This window comes from Mauremys reevesii, linkage group 25, assembly GCF_016161935.1.
Source record: "Mauremys reevesii isolate NIE-2019 linkage group 25, ASM1616193v1, whole genome shotgun sequence".
NCBI lineage: Eukaryota > Metazoa > Chordata > Testudines > Geoemydidae > Mauremys > Mauremys reevesii.
Genome location: NC_052647.1, coordinates 14099635 through 14125601, shown reverse-complemented (window position 1 = coordinate 14125601; position 25967 = coordinate 14099635). Strand labels below are relative to the sequence as shown.

Here is a 25967-nt window from a genome sequence, read left to right as displayed (position 1 = left end):
CCTTGCATATTCTTTCTGTTACAACAGTGCAGCATCTTAATATCAGTATCAGCTTGGTAACAGGATTTTCCTGTAAATGATCTGACCTTCAACAAATTAAAAATTACAAAAGAGAAGTCTTTGTATACATCTTAATTGCTTAAAAAATGAACTAATTCCACTCTTGTCACTATTCCACCGAATTGTACCCCCAAACCAGGGTGAAGATGCAAAATTACATAATAGAGTTAACTGAAAGTGAAATACAGCTTTGTTACATGCTCCCTGTTTACAGCATATCAGTCATGTTCAGCCAACATTAGACAGCTGGCATAATCCTGTGAAGCACAGGTATGTTGCACTACATGTAAAAGTGCAAGGTACAAAGCATGGAGAAACGGATCCTGTTTTAACAAGCATTTCTGTGTAGTTAAGAGAGGGATATATTAGCACATGGATTACACTTACACCCAAATCTCAGCTATGGCCTGTTCACTGTCCCTTGTTTACTTGGCATTCTTGGAAGGAAGGGAGCAGACTAACTGGTGACTAGAGACTCTTCTGCAATTTAATTTTTCTTTGGTTATAGCCATACATAAACAGGCATTATTCCCATGCAAACGGTGGCCTTGTCTGCCTGTGCTGCAGTTTGCACAAAAGCAGCTACTCAGTGATGGCTGTAATTGAGGAAAATCTCTTGGTATAGACAAGGCCTTGTTAATGTGAAGGAATGTATCTAGAACTTGTACACTTTTTAACCTCCACTTACACTGGAGCACAGCAGCCTTGCCATAGCAAGGCCTTAATGTCTGTAGACATTTAATGCAAAATTATTTGTGTATGGAAGAATCTTGCTGCTAAGTGGTTTGCTATCAAGTGGGCTTCACTACATGCATCCTTTCTGTGCTAGAAAGGGCTTTTACAGGCTAGTTTAATTGGTTTTTCAGTGTGTCATGAGACAAGACTTTATAAGCAAGTACTTTGAGTCACTTTTCATCTTGTGAACACATGCACTGTCTGCCCTAACTATGCAAAGATGTTTCAGAGTACGTAGTTTGGAAAGTGTCAAGAGACTGACATCAGTAATATCAAATCCATCCAGAACTGAAACTAGTAATAGGCCCCTTTATGACCCTTTTCAGGGATTTGAAACTTGGCCCTTGAAAATTTCAGCAGGACATAGAAAGTCTCTGAGGTTTGGCACAGTAGTAAGTTACACAGTAATTCCTTTATCCACCCCCCCTTTTTTTCCCCCACTTCTACCATTTGAGGACCCAGTAGTATGCTTTTAGTTTTTTGTTTTTACTGTTTGATATTGTGGCTAATAGGAAGTTTTGCTTTCATATGCAAACTCCAGTTTTGGCACTGGTTTGTCAGTATGTGCTGTCTTGGATAGTACAATAGTCGTGTAGACCTTTCAGAACATTGTGCCAGTGAAATTCAAATGGGCTGTTCTGAAGAACCCTGTCCTTGGTGGAGACACATCCATGGATGGTTCCTGGTGAGTAGTGGTTACCGTCTCCAGTACTTGAAGTTGGAAAAAGTTAGAATGTATTGACTTATCCACCTACAGATTTTTAAGAGTTGTGCTCAAACTGCATCAGGACTGTAGCCTGAAAAGATTAATTTGAAATCCATCCAGTGATAGTGCAGCCTGGATTTGCTGTGCTTGCAAAGTGTCTGCTTTCAAACCAGGAATTAATCATGAGTGCATCATATCATAAAGTAGGTTATCATCCTGATACACATTTTTCCCTATTCTGGGTCCTTTTTTGCATGGTTAGAAAAAAGTCCCTAGAGAAGTGTGCTAGTTCTCTGCCTTGAGTTGCGGTGACACTGTCAAATCTTCTTAGTGCTTCCATTTCAGGTGTGATTTTACTCAGAGTGGATCTGTGGAGCTATATTCTGAGGGCTCATCAGTGTCTAGTAAATAAATAGTTTTTTCACTTGTGAATGGAGCAAATTAAAAACATGAAACTGATGGAAAAATATCAATCTAGGCTGTATTTCTTTACCGTAACACTATAAGGACCCCTCTATCAATTTATGCTCCCATATCTTATGAGAGCAATCTTCAGACATGTGAGAAGAGATGTTGCCTTGCAGTGTCTCTAGCATGATCAACTGATATACTGCTCCCAAATATCTCAGAAAGGAGGAACAAGCAACATGCCCATTTTGAGCCAAATAATTTGTGGCGTTATCATAGGGCCCTCAAAACTGTTATTAAAAAAATAAAAATAATTGGATGTGCATAAATTCTGGTTTCTCTTTCTACCGCTTCCATGCTGAAGAGCTGTTCAAAACCTTGTCCCAGTTTACAGCAGTACAGAATGTTTAAAGCCATTCCTTTAGGTAACTGGGAGCTGTTTAATACCAAGTTTGCAGACCTGTCCATGAGGGAGGACTTGTTCCAACTCACAAAGGAAGCGGCTGCTGCATTAAATCTGAAGACCATGACAATAAATGAGCAGTGTTTGCATAGAAATTACATCCTCTTAAGTTTCATAACTCTAAACTTTTTACATAAATGTCTGAAAGTTTGTTTTAGAAACCAGAGTGGGAAATGGCTGACAGGGCTTCCTGGAGCTTATTTGTGCTGTGGAGCCTATGGATCTGAATTGCAGTGGGGGTTCATGTTAGCATCCTTTTTGCTCTGAGCTTGTCTTCTCTTCCCGTTCTGTTGCAATGGTCAATGTTTTTTACCAGTAAAATAGATTAAAGTTCCTTGAAGATGTTTTATAATCTAGAACTATTGATTTAGTTTTTTATCCACTTTGTCCAAGGAGCTTGCAGTGACTGTTACTTGGCAACAATGGTATGAGACCTGTTTGTAGTGCCCAAATAAAGACTGACAATTTGTAGCCACTCAGTCCAAATCCTTTTTGGATCACTATTTCATATTGAGTACAGTGAAACCCCGCAATAATGCGATGTTTGGGGTCCAAAAAATTCCATCGCGATAAATGCGGGGTCACGGTATAGCGGGGTTTCAAGCCGGTCAGTTTAAGACAGTGGTCCACAATGCGGTGCATTAATGTGTGCCGCCTAGTGCCCAATGCCCAGCAGGGGAGAAAAGCCGCGGCCCCGCGCCTGCCGGGGACAGAACTCCGAGGCTGCGGGCGTCGGTGCTCTCTGTCCCCGGCAGGCGCGGGGCTGCGGCTTCTCTCTGGCTTCAAGAGAAGCTGCGGCCCCACACCTGCCAGGGACAGAGAGCACCAGCGCTCACAGCCTTGGAGTTCTCTGTCCCCGGCAGACATGGGGCCACAGCTTCTCTCCCCTGCCATGGTGTTGGAGACCACTGGTATTAGGCCTTAAAGGGGAGCCAACTTATGATCGCGTTATATGCGATTTCGCGTTATGGCAGGGTGCGTTATTGTGAGGTTTGACTGTATTTCTTTGCTTTGTTTTTCATAGATATTTCTGCTTTCACAAGATGGAGCCATCTCCATTTAACAGAAGACAATGGACTTCACACTCTCTGAGAATCACTGCCAAAGAGCTTTCTCTAGTCAACAAGAATAAGTCATCAGCTCTCCTTGAGAGGTTCTCCAAGTAAGTGATGTAAAGCTTTAGTTCAAAAACAGATGTGTAGCCTAGCAGCTGACACCTTGCGAGCTGATGGTGGCAGTTCCCTGTCTGCACTGCTTACCTTTTTAAAATTCAGTTAAACTTCATCCTCTGTGCAATAACATACGCATAGAATGTTCTTCAGACAGTGGGCAAATCCTGATGCATTAGCCATAGAACTACAATATCCCTTTCTGGCTGCCATTGTGAGCACTAGCACCCCCTCCTGCTGGAAGAGAAGGTGCAACCTTCATGGTTGATTCATAATAGTCTATTAGGCATCCATAGTTGGGGTTTAGTAGCTACCACCCATGGATTTACTCTTTCATCAGAAACAGATCTTTGCATCCTTTGTATGAGATGCAAAGTTCACCAGTCCTACACTTTCTCCAAGGCGTGGTGGAGAGCAGGATCCCCTCTCACAACTACAGCATAATTCCAGTTTGAAGCCCAGTCTGACAGTTGCCAGTGGTGGATTTCCTGATAGGAAACCCAAGGGGTTAAAAATACTGTTTCTAGACTAGCCCTTTTAACAAAGGGTTCTTCATAGCTCTCCCCCTTAGCCTTTTCTAATCTTTCTTTATTAGAGGAGTGTTCACTTGCAGAGAGGCAAGGTAGACTGTGGAATCTTACATTGGTTTCCCATTCAAACAATAACGCTTTCTTCTAACCAAGGAAGAAGGCAGCCCTACTAAGCGAACACTTACATTATGTGTGCTTGCTGGAAATGCATGTCATTGGTACCTGAGATATGTGCAGACCACAGGTGGGGACCTTCAATGTAAGTTGGGTACCTAATTCCCTTAGGCTGCTTTGAAAATCCCAGCCTATTTTAATAGTATTGCCTGGTATCAACTTCTGTAATTGGTAATGGGATGTGTGGAAGCCTCACATGAGAGGCTGCTCCTCTAAATTATTTTTTTTTAAATACCTGATCTCTAGTCCATTCCTGGAACATGCTATTTTGTTCTTTAGAAGTGTTGAGTTCAAGGAAGAAAATGCTTGTTATGGCCGTAGTCAGTGATTCAATTGCCTCTAGCTGTGATTTTGAAATTGAGCCTGCTCAATTTGCTAAACTTTAATAATCCTTTAAAATGGCATTTACTGGAGTAGTTCACCACACTATACTTAAACCAAGCCCGGCTTTCCTACCCTCATGAAAGCAATGGCAGGGCTATTTAGAAAAGGACACTTCAGTTCCCACTTGGTTCACCAATCTTGAAATCCACAGAAGGAAACCTAATCCTACTACAGCTCTTTCAGCTAAATCTACTGCTTTTAAAACCATTTTTATATCCCAAAATACCATGCAAACTGCCTGGCTCTTGTTTATAAGTTTGTGACTAACTATTAGTGAAATTGAGGGGCTGTTAGTGCAGATTTAAACCATGGATTGTGCAGACTCCTTTCCAATACTGGCACAATACCTCAGTCCCTGCCTGCAACATCCATGTATTTCCAGGCTGCCTTCTCCTTCAGTCTTCTGATATTTTTTTCCAGCGCACGTCACTCTTTGCCTGGGTCTCAGGCACAACTCCGGCAATGAACCTTGTTTCACCCATGCACTTGCCCTGCCATTTCCAGTCCTGGGCTTATCCAGCAATGGTAGTCAGTTGTACAAAAATGGAGAGATTTCTCATAGATTTGGATGAGATCACCATGTTAATTGTTGCAAGTGGCCAATCAGGATTTAAGCAAAACCTTTCAAAAGGTGCAAAACTAATAAATAGATCCAATATGCTAGAACCTCACCACCTCACCTTACCTTGTAGGCTACAACTGTAGTGTACTCCTTTGAACAGCGCAGAGACAAACTTGTTACCAGACACACTGAAATCAGTACTTCGTTTCAGTGATGGATACTCTTTGGGTATTGCTAGTGTTCAGGGGTTCTGATGGGCAAAAGAATCAGCAAAAAATGAGATACTCTCCTAGAAATTAAACACTAAATTTGGGGAATATAATTGTCCCCTTCCCCCAATGAGTGGCTATTGATAGAGTATGTCCAAATTCTGCTATGCTACCAGTGGCTGCAGCTCCCTTGTCTCCAGTGAAGTTACACTCAGATATGCAGGGCTGGGTAATCTTGGCCCATGTTTCCATAAACTGATCACATTCCTTCTACAGGCATTTCCTTATTTTGAAAAATCAATTAAGGTTTTGAATTAAGTCTTGGCTCTGCACAAGCCTGAGCTCCTGGTTAATGTATTTCTGCCACATGCTCCATTGTCATGGACGTTAGCTACCTGGGGCTGTCGGTCTTTCCCAGAATCAGGTGTTTGCAGTGGCTTTTGCTCTGCACACACCTCATTTCAGCAGCCAAATAAAATAGCCTTGGAGCACCAGCCTAACTGTTCCCTGCCAGTCTCTCTGCCCCCCAACTGAGCTGTTTGTTGGCCTTTTTTCTGAGGATCAGGTGACCTGCTGATGATCACGTGATACCTGACATCCAATCAATCACCTGGGATGCATCTAATTAGTCAGAGGTGGAGCTAAGCCAGCTCCCTTAAAGGGACACCCTCTGACACACCTGCATCTTTGTGTCTCTATCCAGGAAGAGGCAGAGCAGCAAGTGATTCGCCTCATTTGTTGCTCACTTCAGTTCTGTGCCTTGCCATGGAGGAACTGTGTTGGGAAGACAAACTTGGAAGCTTTGTAGCGCAGTACACCCTAGATCGGGGGTTCTCAAACTGGGGGTTGGGACCCCTCAGGATCACAAGGTTATTACATGGGGAGTGGCACAAGCTGTCAGCCTCCACCGCAAACCCCGCTTTGCATCCAGCATTTATAATGAGGTTAAATATATATAATATATAAGGTGTTTTTAATTTATGAGAGTGGGTCACACGCACAGACTTGCTGTGTGAAAGGGGTCACCACTGCAAAGGTTTGAGAATCACTGCCCTAGATCTTCAAAGGCTTGGACCAGCGTAACTACATCCATCAAGTGCAGGCACTTGTGTAGTTTTCTTCTGTCCTTCAGAATGGAAGCTGCTTGTGCAGCTCATGGAGTAGGAGAGCAGCACAGGCTTTCTGCTGAGACTAACAAAGGAGGCGTGAGAGGGAGAAACCTCCCATGCAAGATGCATAAATCCAGCACACAGTGTAAACAAATGGCCTGATAAAAAAAATCAGTGATAGAGTACAAATATAGGCAGGGTGGTAAGAGATAAGATTTAGTTATGGGGGTGGCACCAGCAGATATTTCAAGAACTGTGAGTTTATAATGTCCTTTCAAATCTGCTATTGTGTCACTAACTGGCTGTAACTTGCTGACAATTTGGCTTTAAAATTAAACCTCCAAACAGATTTGTGATTTAACTTTTAAAAAAACTCTCATATATGACATGTTCAGCGGCTGGAGAATAATAAGGATGATTTGCAAAGCCTAAGAGATTCATACATTCATAGACTCTAGGACTGGAAGGGACCTCGAGAGGTCATCGAGTCCAGTCCCCTGCCCTCATGGCAGGACCAAATACTGTCTAGACCATCCCTGATAGACATTTATCTAACCTACTCTTAAATATCTCCAGAGATGGAGATTCCACAACCTCCCTAGGCAATTTATTGCAGTGTTTAACTACCCTGACAGTTAGGAACTTTTTCCTAATGTCCAACCTAAATCTCCCTTGCTGCAGTTTAAGCCCATTGCTGCTTGTTCTATCATTAGAGGCTAAGGTGAACAAGTTTTCTCCCTCCTTCTGATGACACCCTTTTAGATACCTGAAAACTGCTATCATGTCCCCTCTCAGTCTTCTCTTTTCCAAACTAAACAAACCCAATTCTTTCAGCCTTCCTTCATAGGTCATGTTCTCAAGACCTTTAATCATTCTTGTTGCTCTTCTCTGGACCCTCTCCAATTTCTCCACATCTTTCTTGAAATGCGGTGCCCAGAACTGGACACAGTACTCCAGCTGAGGCCTAACCAGCGCACAGTAGAGTGAAAGAATGACTTCTCGTGTCTTGCTCACAACACACCTGTTAATGCATCCCAGAATCATGTTTGCTTTTTTTGCAACAGCATCACACTGTTGACTCATATTTAGCTTGTGGTCCACTATAACCCCTAGATCCCTTTCTGCCGTACTCCTTCCTAGACAGTCTCTTCCCATTCTGTATGTGTGAAACTGATTGTTCCTTCCTAAGTGGAGCACTTTGCATTTGTCTTTATTGAATTTCATCCGGTTTACCTCAGACCATTTCTCAAATTTGTCCAGATCATTTTGAATTATGACCCTATCCTCCAAAGCAGTTGCAATCCTCCCCAGTTTGGTATCATGTGCAAACTTAATAAGCGTACTTTCTATGCCAACATCTAAGTCGTTGATGAAGATATTGAACAGAGCCGGTCCCAAAACAGACCCCTGCGGAACCCCACTTGTTATACCTTTCCAGCAGGATTGGGAACCATTAATAACTACTCTCTGAGTACGGTTATCCAGCCAGTTATGCACCCACCTTATAGTAGCCCCATCTAAATTGTATTTGCGTAGTTTATCGATAAGAATATCATGCAAGACCGTATCAAATGCTTAACTAAAGTCTAGGTATACCACATCCACCGCTTCTCCCTTATCCACAAGACTCGTTATCCTATCAAAGAAAGCTATCAGATTGGTTTGACACGATTTGTTCTTTACAAATCCATGCTGGCTATTCCCTATCACCTTAGTCTGCAGATGATTTCCTTAATTACTTGCTCCATTATCTTCCCTGGCACAGAAGTTAAACTAATTGGTCTGTAGTTTCCTGGGTTGTTTTTATTTCCCTTTTTATAGATGGGCACTATATTTGCCCTTTTCCAGTCTTCTGGAATCTCTCCCGTCTCCCATGATTTTTCCAAAGATAATAGCTAGAGGCTCAGATATCTCCTCAGTCTGCTCCTTGAGTATCCTAGGATGCGTTTCATCAGGCCCTCGTGACTTGCAGGCATCTAACTTTTCTAAGTGATTTTTAACTTGTTCGTTTTTTATTTTATCTTCTAAACCTACCTCCTTCCCATAAGCATTCACTATGTTAGGCATTCCTTCAGACTTCTCAGTGAAGACTGAAACAAAGAAGTCATTAAGCATCTCTGCCATTTCCAAGTTTCCTGTTACTGTTTCTCCCTCCTCACTGAGCAGTGGGCCTACCCTGTCCTTGGTCTTCCTCTTGCTTCTAATGTATTGATAAAAAGTCGTCTTGTTTCCCTTTATTCCCATAGCTAGTTTGAGCTCATTTTGTGCCTTTGCCTTTCTAATCTTGCCCCTGCATTCCTGTGTTGTTTGCCTATATTCATCCTTTGTAATCTGTCCTAGTTTCCATTTTCCTCTATGCAATCTGTAGTTAGGTTACTTAAGCATCTTTCAGCATCAGGCCCCAAGAAGGCAAGAGAGATCTAAGTGGTGTTTTTGATTCCAATGATATGATGGCATGGATGTGACTGCAAGACAGCTGGAGTTGTAAGGCTCCTGAATGGTACACTGGGGAATTCAGAGGCAGAATATAAATGTACCCAAATAGGAAACAGGCTACTATCCATTGCTTCTGAAAAGTAGAACTTTAATTACTATAAATAAAGTTGTTTGTCGCTACAACATTTTGGTGGGAAAACCTATGGCTTGTTTACAATTTATTTGGGCTCTCTTTTAGTCTTTGCAACCAATTGAGCAAGGTCTTTCACAATCTCTTAGCTTTGGTTCTATCTGTCCAGGGCAATAAAGTGTGGGATGACTGCTGGGTGTTTTAATGGGTTTACTAGTCAATAGGTTTTAAATATCTTTTTTTTTTTTCTGTAAGAGTTGTATTGCTCAAAAGAACATGTCACTGTACCTTGTTACATTGTTCATATGCTTTTGTGTCTTACCACTTTTTCCATGACAATCAACTGATAAGTGTTTGAGATCTCCAGTTTTTCAGTATGTAATATCCTTGTTGAGGGTGAATGTGCTCCCACCAAAAGATTTGGAACTTTGTAGTCCAGTTAATTTTTTTTTCTTCCCCTTTCCCAAAAGGTATCAGAAAGCAGCTGAAGAAGCTACTGCAGAGAAAAAAAGAAATGTAAGTATTTATGATCCTTCTGGAATGAGAAGCATCATGTAAATTAGGGTGACTAGCTATGTTAAACCTTTCCTGAGACTGCTGCTCTTGAGGGAAGCTAAACAACCCATACATGCGCTTTGGCTTTTTTGTACCTTGTGTTTGCAAGAATACTTGGCTCAGATGAAGTGTTTGCCTTTTTTCACCAAGGGCTTACTTTTGGCCTGTCTTCCCCCACTGGAATGACTGAAGCACAGGGAAGTCAAGTGACTTGCCCGAGGTCACACACTGAATCATTGGTTCAGTTCTAAGTAGAAGCCAAGATGCAGCTGGCTCGGAGTCCTCTGTTCTAATGACAAAACATGAATGGCCACCTCTGTTTTCTGAGCTGTAGGCAGTTGTATGGTTTCTATGCTTGTTTGCTCATTTCTTATCTAAATTTTGAAGCTTAAAGGGATGCTGTCAGCTTCCAATAGTTTTAATTTATTTTCCTTTCTAACTGCAGGATCCATTTAGGGGGCCCTTCTCTGAAGTAGATTTTTAAATCATTTGGACTTACTTGCCTTGGGGGAGGAGAGAGCCATTCTGTTTGGCTCTGCTATTACAGTTTCACTTCCTCCCACTGCTCTGGGATCAGGACACTCCGGTGGGTGAGAATGCTCTAAGATGGCAAGTCTGCATTTACAAGCAGAATATCTGCTTATTCTTCATTTAAAATGTACAGGGTTAACTACAGTGTCCAAAAGGAATGAGCAATTCCCTCTCTGAGCATGCTTCCTCAGTCACACGTGAGCAATTCGATGGCACACTTAATAAGCATTGCATGTCTTGTCTCTGGTAGCCAGGGCAAGAGAGACCAGGCAGGAGCCTGTTCAGTGCTCCTTCATTCCCATACTACATGATCATCCAAAGACTTACTGAGACCTGACAGAGGTCAATAATTCTTGCTTAAAACATTTATATTTAAACTTATTTACAAGAGCAGGTTGTGGGGTGCTTTCAAGGATGTAATCTCTCAGCGTTAATAAGGAAGAATGCCAGCTCACTACTGGAAGCTATTGCATCACATGTATGGGCAGGGCAAAGCAGAGCCTAAGCACAGAATGACTCATGGTATGATGCATGCCAGAACTCCATATGCAACAGTGCACCTGGGATTCAAGGCAACTTTAGCTGCAGGAACTTCAGTGTCTAATTTTGCTCTGAAAACCCTTCACGCGGGGGACCTTTGTTACCTCTTTAATACATTGTGCCATTTTCCCTACAACTTTCATATATGCCTTAAATACAGTGAGCAAATAAACGGATCTTTTCCTGAAGCTTAAGTGGATTCTAGTTAGTTTGTAGAGAAGCATTCAGAATGTGACTAGAAGAGTAATGGGGTGAGAGACTTAAATCCCAATATAGCTGCTAATCCTGTTTAATTCCCTAAAGCCTTGCAGGCCTGTTCTACCATAAGTAAAACTATCTGCAAGTAGGATCCATAAGGAGCAAACCACAAAAATGCAGCGCTGGCAGGTATTGGATGTGAATTTGCTAAATGCGGGGTTCTGTTTGTACATGGGGTAATCACTGCTGAGCAGAAGTAGTCTGAAGGTACTTGAATCTGAGGGGTAGTATTGCTGTGGGTCACTACCAGCTAACCCAGGATATGTTCTGTTGGCTTATGGCGGTGGTGTGGCAATGCTTGTAGGATGTAACTTATGTGTTGTTCAGTGATCAGAGTGTTACCTTTAGTAGAAGAATTAAATATTCCACTATATGATCAGATTTTATAAATGGATGCAAAAGAATTGTAATGTTTAATTTGTATTGGGTGGTGTAAAATATTGTGTTTAGAGGCCTGTTGGCACTGAAATGCTGCCACTAACTGAAAGCAGAAATGCATAAATCCAAAGTAATAGTGGGCTTTGAAAGATTTAGTTCTTGGAATAGATAGTTAATTATTCTCTCTGCTTCCTTTAGAGCAGATGGAAAACATTGCAACATTTGGCATAGCACCCCTCTACATGTGCCTGCTTTTCCCATTGTTAACATAAGTCTCTCATTCCAAAGTCTGCTGGTGTTGATTCTGTTAGATTTCCTTAGTGCGTGGATTCAAGCCTTTTGTGTCTTCTTTAACTCTCATTAGACCTTGATTCTCTTTTTTTCCTTATAAGGCCATCCTGTTTGATCACTTCCTGCTTCAGCTTCTAGCTTTTCTCCCTCTTCCCCCCTCCCCCCCCCCACCAGATGCTTTCTCCATGTGGCACAGTTGTAACTATTCACAGCTGTCTGAAAGAGCAGCGGGCTAAGATCAGCACTGAGTCTTTACTTCCTTTTGTACAGAAAAGAAGTGCTTTAATGCTTCATCAGGCAGTTTGACTGGCATTAACTTCTTGTTCTTTTTAGAACACAGAAAATCTTCCCCCTCATTTTAAAAGGGGGAGTCTGAGTGTGTTAAAGAAGAAGTGGGAGAATCCAATATTGGGAACAGAGTCTGGGACGGAAACCCTACAAAGCAACTGTACTGAGGTTAGGCAGAAGGTCGCCAGCCCCAGTGTTGGAGTAGAAACCAACCTTGCTTCTAAAGCAGAAACTGACCAAACATCAAGGGTCTATTCAAAATCTCAACCCCGATCGCCTTCTGGAGCCTTTGGCCAATTGAAATATCCAAGTGTTGACAGCAAGGAGTCTAAGATCTACTCACCGGAGAGTGATAAAATGGAAAATTGTGTAAGAGAATCCAGACAAGAAGTAGGCAAACCTGAGGCCAGTGAAAACCCGGACTCTTCAGGGAAGATAGAGAAATATAACATCCCACTAAACAAACTAAAGATGATGTTTGAGAAGGGCGATGCAGCTCAAACAAAGGTAAGGATTATATAACTTCAGACCTTAAGAGGCTAAAAATTAACTTCCTCCTGGGCATCTGAAAACTCTGTGCAGGCGGTGGTGCAGAGCTATTAACTGTACAAATGACAGTTTTATTCATTACTGAAGCTGAAAAAGGTATCTTGAAGTGGTTGGTGCTAAAGAGCTGAAAACTCTATGGAGGTCACTGACTCTCCATGTATGCAGTCTTGTAACTATGTTGGTCCTAGGATATTAGAGAGACAAGATGGGTTAGGTAATAACTTTTATTGGACCAACTTCTGTTGTTGAGAGAGACAAGTTTTTTTTGAGCTTACACAGGGCTTCAAAGCTTGTCTCTCTCACCAACAGAAGTTGGTCCAATAAAATATTACCTCTCACTTCAAGTCACTGACACTCTGTTGCAGTTCCACAATAGCAGGGAATTCTTCTTTTAACATGTTAATCTGGGATGGATAGATTATTTCTCTCTTTTTTTTTTGTTTGGTTGGATCCAATCGAAAACACAGAATGGACTGGTATTTGAGTAAATTATTTTTTTTAAAACAAGGTGGGGCTGACTGCTTCTTAATTTCTCCTATGGGCACTGAGCAGTGAGTCATTTAAACATTTTTTTTTTTTTAAACTATTAAGCTCCCTTTGTGAATAGTTTAACACCCACTGCTGTGGGACAGGAAGGGGTCTGCCAAAGCTACAGGGAAAGTCTAAGGGCTCACTTTTTATATTGTACTGAGCTGAAATGCCATCTCCTTTTTGCTAGACTCTCATCTGTGTATCTTAATGTTTCCTATCAAAGAAAATCCTCTCAGAGGGAAAATAGCTAGAGGAGCTCACGCCTTTACTAGTTTTGACTTGCAAACACACAGGGCTTGCATTTTCCTACAGTTGCTCATGAAATTTGATCCTGCATGTGGACTGCAGATTTTGTCCCCAGGGAGAATTGCTTAACTAGAAAATGAGTTGCATATGCCAGTGACTTACAACAGAGTCCTGGGGCCTTGATGCTGGTGGATTCTCCAGTTTTCTCATAATTTCTTATATTTCTGGCTTTGTTTTACTCGTGATGGTTTTATTAGATTATTAAATAAAACAAAGCAAAATCTTGGACGGGGGGATATTTACTTTAGATATGAAATAAATGGGGGCTTGGGGAACAAAATCTTTGGGTTAGGCTGAATATTTGGCCTGAATATAGGCATTCAAAATGGTTTCTCAACCATTTAAATCTGAGTTCTTAGTTCTCATTACAATTTTTAAGAGCTGCCTTTGCTATTGACTCCATCCCTAAGGTGCTAATTACAAGGAGCAGTAGCAAGATGTGACTTTGGAGATTTCTTCTCAGGAATTCATTCTCATGGGCACAAGTTTCCAGAGCACATGAAAACACAGGAAAGTACCAGTTTTCCAGCCAAACTTGAGTAACTGTATCTGAGCATTGGGGGAAGGAAGTGTTTTTGAGCTGACCAAAGTACTCGTCTTTAACAGCTGGAATTGGTAACTGTATGTCATAGATAAGTCATTATTTTAAATTCGGTCACAGCAAACTGGCTAATTCAGAACTGCTGGGGTCAGTTTCTGTAAGTCCTGAAACTTTGATTCTTAAATTCCATTCTTGCCCACTCAAAATTCATCTTGCACATGCATTTCCCCCCCTCAATCAAACTTATAAAGTAAGATGCCTTAAGTTTTTTAAAATGAAGGGGAAAGGCCTTTGTTGCAACTAAAAAGCACTTCTGTAAGTTTTCTGGCCCTGGAAATTTTAGGGGGCATGAGGGTGATATCATGCAGCATAGGGATATGCTTTCGTTGCATTAAAGTAGGGAACAACTGGAGAAGCAAGCAGCACAAGTGTGGGTAGTTTCAAAGTGCAGTGTGCTCAGTTCTGTAATTCAACATGGATAGCTCCTAAACTGATGGTCCTGACTGTCTCTGCCCCTTATGTCCTCACCTGCATCTGTTTGTAGAAACAAAACTATCCAGACTCTCAAAACTGAACAAAAAAAAATGGCTGGATTACATTTTGCCCAGGGATGCTGCACCGCCTGCACTAGCTCCAGTTCTTTTTTTCTGTTCAGATTTTGATCCAGCTTCTGAATCTCAGAAGCAAGACAAATGTTTATTGCATCTTTGGGAAGAAAGTACTTCTAAGCACATCAGTAGCAGCCTGCCTGAGAAGTGAGGGTGGGACTCAAACTGATGCCTGAAGCAAAAGACCAGCTTTCCTTTATTACTCATTGGTTCTAATGTCTCAAGTCTTTGGCAATTTCAAAGATACTTCAATTTGTCACAGTGACTCACATCAAATAAGGCACACAAGTGCAGGTAGTAGAAGAAAGTTGTCTTGGGGGGAGGGATAGCTCAGTGGTTTGAGCATTGGCTTGCTAAACCCAGGGTTGTGAGCTCAATCCTTGAGGGGGCCATTTAGGGATCTGGGGCAAAATCAATACTTTGGTCCTGCTAGTGAAGGCAGGGGACTGGACTCAATGACCTTCAAGGTCCCCTCCAGTTCTATGAAATAGGTATATCTCTATATGTTAATTTTATGTTAGTCAGGGAGCATAACCTAAAACATTCCATTTAAGCATTAAGATACAGTTGTCCCTTTGAGTTGTTTTGAGGCAGGTACTTGTTCTTTTTGGCACTGTTAATCTAATATGTAGTGACTTGTATTCTTATGTTGCTATATAAATTAGGTGTGCTTTTCCTAAAGCAAGACGAGTTGTTCGGCAAAAGACCAAATGGAATGGCAACGCTGCACTTGCAGCATCTTTCATCCAAGAAACTTGGGGCTTTTCAGAAATTAGTAACTTTTGTTTGTTTTTTTTGCATACCCCATTTTACAGCTGGGGAAACTGAGGTACAGCAAAGTATAGTACTTTGCCCAAGGTGTCACAGCGAGTTTGTGGCAAGTGTCTTACTGAATCAGGTGAAGGTATTCCGCCCCCGTCCTTCCTCTCTTCCCCCCCACAAATGCATATGTACAGTTGTTGGGGAGGGCTGAGGAGATTGGCTTGAGATGTTAGTACACTTATGTTACTGCATAGCTACAGTCATTACACTGTCTACTTCCAGTATTTGACTCTGATTTCCTGCTGCAATGAATTCCAGTTTGACAATATACTGAGTGAAGTGGTATTTCACTCTATTTTAAACGTATTGCCCTATAACTAGTGTCCATTTGTTCCCATGATGGCATAAGATGAACAAAAGAGAGGACTATTCCTCTCAAACTTTGAATCACTCAGCTCCCTGCTAAGCAGAACCATAGTTACTTCAGTTACTCTAGATTGTAAACTCCTTGGAGGCTGTGACCAGGTTTTGCTCTGGTTGATAGGATAGCCAGTACAGTGTGCTTTCATGCATAATGGAATGAATTATACCACGAAGGGAGTATTTTGCCCAATCTGGTTTAAAAGCATCATGAAAGAATTTTACCTTAAGCTTCGGGAAGCATTTTATTTTATTTCTGTTGATGTGTTTAGTCTACATAATCTCTGAGCGAAGATTTCAGGGAAAGTTTGTTCAAATCAGTTCCAGTCTGGTGACAGGAAGGAGGATGGGGTATGTACGGAGGAGAGAGAGGAGGAGGAGGAGGAAAACCACTCCTTAAGGAACTCAAGGAAGCTTCTAGACTTAGGCATCTCTGTTCTTAAAAAGGATTGTTTGTCATTTAAATGAGAATGGAATCCAGATACACTCAAGATTTAGTTATATACATGAGAGCTTCTGGTTTAAGAGAACTGCTGTTCTTTAGTACTTCCAGATGCACTTACCTGACCAATTAAACTTTCTTCCTGGGTCATATTGTGCACTTGTAATAACTTGTTTGTTCCACCTTCCTTTCTGCTAACCACACCCAATATAAAGAAGCATGAACTTTGTGTTTAACTTTGCAAACTAGATGTCAGATATGTCTCCAAATTTATGATAGTAGGAACTTTCAATAGGCTAATGCATCTGAAGTTCACCTTCGCCCCTACCCTTCCACCCCCCAAAAGGACACTGTTCCTTAGCAGCACTCTCCCAAAAATCTCAGCCTAAAATACTCTGCTCTATGTACTGGGAGAAAAGAGAAACTGTTGTCTATATTTTAATCTCAAACTGTAAGTAAGGTTTCAGGCACTTCAGAGTGTTGGCTCAGTGTAGTAGTGATGGTGGAACACAACAAGAATGTGCAAGCAAATCTTGGAGATGACTGAGGAGTCTGCAAATTCCTAGAAGTGTGTAGGCTCCGCTCGGGTGCATCTATCAGTAACTTCACCAGAAGGAAAAGGTTTCTTAGTAAAATGCTTTTCCAATAAGAAACGTTACCAATTTTCTAAACTATAGAAATATTAAATTTCTTTAACCTTGCTAATGGAAAACAAGGGATTTTCCAACTGCGTTTTCCTTTCCCGGTGAAGTTCCTCTGTTCTGTGTACTAAAGAGGCCTGATTTTTCACAGAGATTATCTTGTAGTACAGCTCTGTTAGTATAAAATTGGAATTTCTATCAGTTTGGTGACCAGAAAATGAGAGAATTGTTGGAAGCAGGAAAAGAAATATGTGGTTGGAGTGTTTTGCCAAATCTCCGCCCCCTCGCCCCCTTAATTTCCAGTGGGCTCTGAGACTTAACTCTTCCTGGGGAGAAGAGAGCTCTCATCTCCTCCTGCTGTTTTTATAGGTTGACTTTCAGCTGTGAAAACATCCAGTCTTGGTGTAGGCCAGAGGTAGGCAACCTGTGGCACGTGTACCAAAGGCGGCACACAAGCTGATTTTCAGTGGCACTCTCACTGCCTGGGTCCTGGCCACCAGTCTGGGGGGCTCTGCATTTTAATTTAATTTTAAATTAATCTTCTTAGATATTTAAAAAACCTTGTTTACTTTATATAGAACAATAGTTTATTTCTATATTATAGACTTACAGAAAGAGACAGTCTAAAAACCATTAATGTATTACTGGCATGCAAAACCTTAAATTAGTGTGAATAAATAAATAAAGACTCGGCACACCACTTCTGAAAGGTTTGCCGACAAACAGGTGTAGGCAAACTAAACTCTGCACACCATAGAATTCAGAGGAGCTGTTGAAACTTATTTCTATAATTGTTGGATTTTTTTTATTGTGCACTAAAAAGTTTTATAGGGAGCCATTTGAGAGTTGATTGCAGCAAATATGTATCAAATCTGAAGGAGCTGACCAGAGAATATGTCTCTGCTGCTAGTACAAAACACCCTGGCATAAGAATGGCCATGCTGGGTCAGATCGATGGTCCATCTAGCTCAGTATCTGTCTTCTAACAGCAGCCAGTGTTGGATGCTTCAGAATGAACAAGGCAGTAGTTGAGCGATCCATCTCGTCATCCTTTCCCAGCATCTGGCAGTCAGGCTTAGGGACAGCAAGAGCATGGGGTTGCATCCTTGACCATCCTGGCTAATTGTCCTTGATGGACCTATCCTGCAGGAACTTTATAGTTACTGAATAGTAATGCTGATGTATTGCTATCTTAAAACCTATTTCTCTCTTAATTTCACATCTTGATGAAATGATTGTTACTGAGCTTGTAAACTGTTAATTTATAAACTGGTATTAGTGCTTATATATCTCCTTCCCTGGACATCTATCTTGTAGGTTATGTACTGGAGATCAGCATCTAACACATTGCATTCTAGTTGTTTTTCACAATCAAAAGGCATCTATGGATATGTCTGGAGAGGTAGGTATCCTGTGACCGAACTTGATATTGCTTAAATAGGACATCTGCTAGATTTGTTTAGTCCAGTAAAGGAGATTTGCTAGAGTCACCTATGCATCTCAAAGGATTATGCACAACAATTTCTGGCTTGTCCAGACAGCTCATAGGTGGGTTTTGTTTTACAGATTTTTCGGGACCAGAGTAGGACTGCAGGTAGCAGGAGAATCTCTGAAAACAGCTTCTCTTCAGAGGACCTTGACATCTGCTCTGGAGAGAGGAGCCATAATGCTTCAGGTTGGTAGTCTCGAGCCATTTGGGCCTGTGCATAAAACAACTCCCTTTTGTGCATGTAACAGTAGGGGAATAATGTCTGGCAGAGGAAGGAGATAGAACGCCTTCCATCTGAAGTTTGAGGCAGTGTGGCCCTTGAGTATTGGACTGGGACTCAAAGGAGCTGGGTTCTTATTCCCTACTCTGTCACTCTCCTGCTGGGTGACCTTGGGCAAGTTGCTCCACCTGTTTTTCCCCATCTGTAAAATGGGAATGATGATACTGACCTCCTTTGTAAAGTGCTTTGAGATCTACTGATAAGTGCTAGATAAGAGCTAGGAATGATTGATGATGATTATGAACACTAATAAACTAAGCTCTTTTTTTACATAATGTCCTTGCACCCCTATCTTTCTCTGGGATCCTACAGAAAAACTGGGGCATGGGAGAAAACTTCATAGCAGAGCTAATAGAAGCCATATCTCTTGATTCCTAATCCCATGTTCTATTAGATGGTGGTGGTACTTCTGTTGGAAAATAAACTTAATTTAGAAGCCAGAGAAATAATAAACACTCTTCTCCCTAATTCCCTGCCTGCCAGTATTTCCCTTGTGACCCAGAACTGTGAAATTCTTCATGTTGCTTTAAATCCCTCCAAAAGTTAGGGCACCTGCTATGGAATTCTTGACTCATGAACACTACCTTGTATTGTCCATTTATCTTTAAACAGCTTTTGTTAGGAGTTGCATTTAAAGCTATATTTCTATGTTTCTAGCCTATGGCTAGCATTGAACTTTACTTCCTAATGTTGCAAACAATATCCTTATCTGAGCCGGGCTAGAGAGAGAGCAATTAAAGGTACCAATTCTTACCATCCTACACCCTGTTAAAACATTATGCCTTCTAAATTAAAATGAATTTTTCATTTTGAGGCTGGGTTAGTTAGTGAAAGGTCTCTTCATTTCTAGTTCTCCACATTGTGGTCAAAACTATTATGTAAGTGGACCTTAACTGGGAAGCTAGTTAGTTGAATAATCAGAGGTGCTGGGCCCTTAAATCTTTTCCCTGTCTAAAATAAAGGCTGTAAGATAGTGGTGAATTGATGTGAAAAAAGGATGGCTTGGTAATCCATGACAGAGAACTGGACAAAATGCTTAATATTTGTTCCATCTCCCCCTATGTAAAATAGATAGCTCTTGCCCATCTTGCCAGTATGATGTGAAATTAGGTTTAGTTGTTTTATGAAGTGTTTTTGTTTTGAGATCTTCAGATGGAAGACAACATGTAAATGGTATATTTGGGGATTTATTAGTAGTGGAGGGTTAAGCTTCACCTCCCCTCCTCCTTTTTTTTTTTTTTTTTTTTTTATTAAATAGCCCTATGTTCCTTCCCTCCTCCATTTTCTCCCCCCCCCCCAAAAAAAAAAAAAACACCAAAGAAACCAACCAAAACCTGGGTACATTAGTAGTGTAATGAACAGTCTTGCATTACCATTCTTTTCTGGGTTAAATATAATTGAACCCATTTGTTCTCCTCAGCACTTCTCACCTGCTATCTGCTTGATAATGCCTATATGTTCTTCTAAGTACAGATTGTTTTACCGTCTTTACTGCTGAGGAGTTTACTGACTGGATTGTGCCAAAGCAGATGTTAACTGCACATTCTGAAGTGCTGCTTTTAGGATTCAGTTGTATTTGCAGGGGTAGACTGATACTCCTGTTATAGCATAAGCCATGGGGTAGAACATCTCTCAAGTCTGGGATTCCCGTGTGTTTTGAGAGTGGAGGAAGAAGAGACCTGAATCTCTTTGAACAGAAGATTTTACTATTTGGTGCTTCACTTATGAAGGTTACTCTAACCATATAATGTCCTTGTTCCAGATCACCTGGTCTGTAGCTCTCCAACACTCAGCCCAGACAAGTCAGAGAGTAGAAGAAACCTGGAGATGCCTCACCTAACAGAAACTTCAATAAAGGATAGACTGGCAAAGTACCAGGCAGCTGTGTCCAAGCAAGGCAGCTCCACAGGCCACATGGTACGTGTCTGTGAAGTAGTGGGTGTCCTACTGGTGTAGCCCTGAGGCTAGTAAATGGTTCTGATGGAAACTAGGCTATTAAAATGTAATGTTCTCATGTTTGTTGAGAACAGAGTACTCATTGTCTCACTTGGAATTAAAAGCTGTCTTCTGCTCTGAAGAATTGAGAAAACTGCAGCAAGAGATGTGTACTTGCCCTTTCCTGAAATAATCTTAATACTTTCTAAAGACCCAACTGGTGACATGCTATCTGAAGACCCTCCTTTGAAATGCAACTGGCATCTTTTTCTTTTTCTGCATGTCTGTAGCACTCTGTATCTGAGGATCTCTGCATGCTTTAAAAACACTAATGAAATGTAATCTTATGAACCCCCTGTGATTTCGGGGAAAGTGAGACACAGTGAGATGAAGTGACTTACCCGAGGTAATACAATAGAGTTCAGATCTCCTGCCACAGTCCTGTGCTTTATAACCAGCCATCTTCTCCTTTGCAACCATTCCTCTTCACATCCCTTTTCTCAGCTATTCATATGAACTCGGCACAGGTAAGAAACAGGCTATTACAAAGATCTGAGCTGTCCTCATTGGCCAGATAACTGAACAGGCAATGAGAAGCTATTGAATCACAGCAAACTGTATTGTAGCTAAAGAAACAGCAAGAGTGTAAGTTTATGCACCAGAAAGGGGTGTATCAATTGGAACCATCAGCTGCTTTGTTTAGTGTTAGAGGCTTTTGTTGAACTTGTGTCCTTTCTAGCTGTACATTCCACGTGGATGACTATTCTAGGTAGAGAAACTAGACGGGTGACTTTTTGGCCCCCAGTGTTGAAGAGTCTCCAAGTTAAGCTTGGGAAGTGCTTGTGGTTCTTAGAAGTGTCTATATCGAGAGCTGCATTTTGAATCTTGCTGCTGGAACACCCCAGCCCAAGCTGAAGGGATTTCTCCATGCCATATGCAGTGTGGGTCTAATTCTCAAGACCTTGGACAGTACTTGAAGTAAACTTAATGGCATGAACTGAAAGTAATTGCAGCCAATGTAATAAATCTGCTTAACTGCTAATAGCAGATTTTAGATCATGCTTCCCTGTGTTACATTCAGTTTGCTAAATTGTCTTTTCCAGTTTGTAACAGAGATGGCTGGGGTTCACTGACTAAACCATTCCCTAGAAGCCAGCAGCCAGCCAGTTTAACAAATGGACTCCTTTAGGTTTTGTTCACTGTGAAGTCCAAACCACCCCAGCTGGAACACTAGTCTGGCTTGATGTCCCATTGTGAGCAGAGCTTCTTTGAATGCCCCTGCTGGCTGAGCCTATGCTATATAGATTATCACCCTCAGTCACTCCCAGCAGGATTCTATCGTGGCCTCTTAACATTGATTGTAGCTAAGTGTGGATGCAAATTGCTACAGCAATGTTTACAATAATTTCCAAATAAGCCAGTGGAAGCTATGGCTCTTATTCCTTAGCTTTCAGTGATTCTGCCATCTCCCCACTATGAATTCCTTGTATTCCCCACTGTCAGGGGGCACAATGGATCTTGCTGGTGTGGAAGTGTGCAATTTGTACTTTCCTACTTCATCCTGTATGTATCCAGCTGAAATACCGGTAAAATCTTAAAGCAAGGTCCAGGCCCATATATGCTATAAAACAGAATTATTAACCTTTTTGGGGAGAGAACTCTTTTGAGGGTTGTCTGTGTAGACAGCACCTGATCAGGACCGAGGGCTTGTCTACACTGGCAATGTTAAAGTGCTGCTGCACGTGGCTTGTGTAGTTGAAGCAGAGTGCTGGGAGAGAGCTCTCCCAGCACTCTTTAATAAAAAATAATTAAAAAAAACCAAAAACCCACCTCCACAAGGGGCGCAGCTACTAGTGCTGGTGCATAGTCTACACTGGTGCTTTACAGCTCTAAAACTTGCTGCGCTCAGGGGGGTGTTTTTTCACACCCCGAGCAAGAAAGTTGCAGTGCTGTAAAGTGCCAGTGTAGACCAGCCTTAAGTATACTGTATATTTTCTTCTGTTGTAAGTGTGATAGCATAATCCCTTCAGAACACTGCAAAGAATACTTGGAAAAATTACTTATATTTAAAGACCTGTCATATTAAACACTAAGGCTCAAAAAGATAGGGACTAGCATATAGATCCCTATTTTTTTTTAAGGCCTTTTGATGTCCAGTATGCTGCTGGTGCTTGGCAACTTCTTTCCCCTGCCACAGAAAGGCTGTCTCATGAAAGGCATGAAAATTGCATTGCCACAGAGTCTACTGATTGATCGGCAAAAGAAGCATGAGGTTTCTCTGGGGATTTTTAGATGAAAATTTGAAAGACTTTTCTGTAAAACTTTCCTGAAATGAGACAAACTTTGAGAAAGATGAAGTTCCAATTTGTCACCTGGCTGGTTGACGTGCATTGAAGCTAGGGTAGAACTCACTTTCGTAGTTCATTAGAGAATAATACATGTTCCTTGCTCTGAAGTGCTTATGACCTAAATAAAACAAAACATGGGGCAGCATTTCAGGTAAGGGAAGATGTGGAATTATCCAGAGTGACAAGAAGAAAGAAAGAAAAGTTGGCTTTAAGGAAAGACTCAGTTGGTTCTTGGTGGAAAGGTATTTTGATACTGTGATGATGGAGTATAACTTTTATTCCATACCCTTTATTATCCTACATTTCCTCTCCCTCCTTGGTGTATTTCACCCATCAAATATTTGTAGACTCCCTTCAGTCATCAGCTGTGTGTTACAAGACATAGTATTCACAAGACTTCTTTTTAAGAAGAAACATGGAAAGCTCTCTCACTCTAACGGAAAAAGAAATGTCAACACTCAATTCCTTTGTTGTTCTATAGAATGAGATTCAATCCAGTGACAGTGAAATCAAGAGTTACAAATCTGAGCAGAAAGAGAATGTACCACCAAGTCCTGAGGACTCCATTTCCCATCAGGATGGGGATAAGGTAAGATGCGCTCATATTGATTGAGGATCAAGAACTCTCCTTGAAATGGAACTGCTTGAAGACACACAGCAGGCATCTGGAAATTGAGCTGCATTGGCTGATACAAATTATTTGCATGCTGTGACACTCATGATTTTGATCATCTCAAAATCTAGGATGGTAATTACAAACAGGCAAGAGAAATCTTAATTTATAAGACTCTAAATAAAGTCCTTTGTGTGCAGAATATCTAGCTATTTTTTTATAACTTTATCTAGAGGGCGTTGCGCTTGTCTGTCAAATATAGTAAATGTTTTTGATGTGGCAGAATCCTTGAATTTCATAATGATGGCATATTAAGAACATGGGAGGAAGAAGCATTATCTAATAGCAGCAGCAGACTGGAAGTGGGGCCTCCTGCATCTTATTTCTGACTCTGCCATTCCTGAGTGACTTTTGGGCAAGCCACTATACTCTTCTGTGCCATTTCCCCCCTCTGTAAAATGGGGAAAACACCTTGTAGATGCTTTGCTTGCACACTTAAATTTCTGGTAAAGTGCCTGGGGAGCCTCAGATGAGAGAAGATGTGCAAGTGCAAAGTACTGGGTCACAATGACTTGAAAGTGGGTCTCTGCGGCAGAGTTGCCAGATATTGTTTAATGTAACTGGCAACCTGATTAGCTTTTTTGTTCCTGCTGTTTAAACTTAATTTTAAAATGAGTATATAATTACTGTCCCCTTATTCACACAATAAGCAAAGTCTCAAGGCATCTGTGACTTAAATTGGGGGATGGTAGAAGGGGATAAAAGTAGCCAAACAATAATAATTCAAATAATGTGCATTACAAGCTTTCTGAACATGTGACAGCCTAATGCTGGGAGGGCTTTTAAACCTTTCCGCACTTCCCTCGGCAGGCAGCCAGACTGTTGCTTTCAGCTTCTTGCTGGGAACTGAGTGAGTCTTCACATTTTAGCTGCTTGTGGGGTGGTAAAACAGCCACCAAGGGGAGTCTCTTGAAAGGAAACCTATTAAATAAAAGCAGTTTCTCTGTTAGACTTTCTGCTGTTGAACGGAAGGTTTGAATAAAACCCTCTCTCTGCTAGCTCTTAGAGTGAAGTTACTTTAATTTATAGGCATTCCTTTAGTGACTGACTTGATGTGTAATAGGAGCACAGTGTAAGAACCCACATTAAATAGACTGTGTGGTAGTAAGATGGTCACTTTGACATCACTGCAGGATCAATCTAGTGTCCCTGTCCAGGGCACACCTATTAAATGGCAGAAATTTCTGGAGAAAGAGAGGTTCAACAGAACCTCACTCACCTGTACACTCATAATTCAAGTGCAAAAAACCACTGCTCCCCTCATCCTGTACATACCAAAGATTCAGTAACAGTGGTTAAAAATTCTTTGTTATGGGTACAAAGTAAACTGTGGAATGCTTATTAGGCAGTATCATTAAAATTGAACTAGTCAGATGAACAAAATATGTTATCTGGACTTGTTTACTTCCTCATTAATTTCCAAAGTGCAATCCTTTGCAATAGGACTTTGTCATTAGTGTGAATTAGTGAGGTTCTGCTGTTAATCTGATTATGGCATTTTAGTTCCTCAATGTGTAAGTATATTTAAGCTATATTTTATTTAACATAGAGAGAACCAGGTTAAAATAGCCCTCTAGAACCTGCATTGAGCTTTTCACCTGGTATGTAAATTATTCCATACCAGAACCAAGTTTATACTAGGCTGTGTTAACAGTTCTGTTAATGAAAAATCTTGTACTTCACAGTACTTGTGTGAGCTGAGCAGAAGGCATAAAACAGTGAAATTTGTAAATTATTTTCTAAAGAAGTATGTAGAAAACAGACCAAGCATGTTTGTTCTAATCTGGGAGCATCACAGCTTGTAGTTTTAGGGGGGAAACTTCCAAAATCAGTCACTTAGGCTCCTATGTATCTTGACTACTTAAGAAGTGGCAGTGAGGGGGGCCCTGAGGAAGGTGAGAAATCCAGAACATGTTTTGTAGCCAGTGCTAGCATCGTTGAAATTCTTAGCTTAGGGTGGTCACTGGCTAGTAAACAGGCTTTTCTGTTTTAGTGTTCTATTAATTGCCCATTGTTTTGCTACTCATGCTGGGATGATCCATTTAGAAATTTGAGTCTAACTGGTGAGCCCAGCTGACTTTCATATGGTTCACAGTATAACATTACTTTTGCAGGTTTTCTTCAGGGAGAAGAGTCTGGATTTCCATTCCAATCTTTCTGAAGATGGCACCAGTAAGCACTCATTCTCCTAGCCCAATAAATAGAGTGGGCAGGTGGATGGCAGGATGTGTTGGCACTGTCTACTTATCTGCCATGCTTATGTCGAGATCAGTTTGCCCTTAGAACCCATAGCTTCTGGAGGAAGCATCAGAATTCCCATTTAATCACAGGGATATGCTGGTCAAGACTGGATTCCATTTAACTTTATGAAGCAATCTGAGCATAAGAACTCAGATCCTAACTGTAAGCATGCGGGACTCACCCCTGCGGCACCTCCTGATGGTCATCTCAGGGAATTAGCTCTTCAGCATCCTGGAGCACCCCCTGCAGGCTGGTGATCCACCTTACCGCTGACCCCTGCATCCC

The 25967-nt window shown here is 41.3% G+C and overlaps 1 protein-coding gene across 4 annotated transcripts in view; it reads left to right on the top strand.

Annotated features, from left to right (window-relative positions):
- The window catches only part of LIMA1 (LIM domain and actin binding 1), a 41576-nt gene that overhangs the window by 7282 nt on the left and 8327 nt on the right, over positions 1-25967 (top strand). For 3 of the 4 annotated variants that reach the window (XM_039514882.1, XM_039514880.1, XM_039514881.1), the window contains exons 2-8: positions 3397-3534; positions 9546-9591; positions 11962-12423; positions 18283-18391; positions 20248-20402; positions 23250-23357; positions 25556-25613. In XM_039514882.1, coding sequence (XP_039370816.1) covers positions 3416-3534; positions 9546-9591; positions 11962-12423; positions 18283-18391; positions 20248-20402; positions 23250-23357; positions 25556-25613 — 1057 coding nt within the window. In that variant the 5' untranslated portion in view covers positions 3397-3415. The remainder of the gene's footprint in view (positions 1-3396; positions 3535-9545; positions 9592-11961; positions 12424-18282; positions 18392-20247; positions 20403-23249; positions 23358-25555; positions 25614-25967) is intronic. The other variant, XM_039514884.1, reaches the window with a different exon arrangement.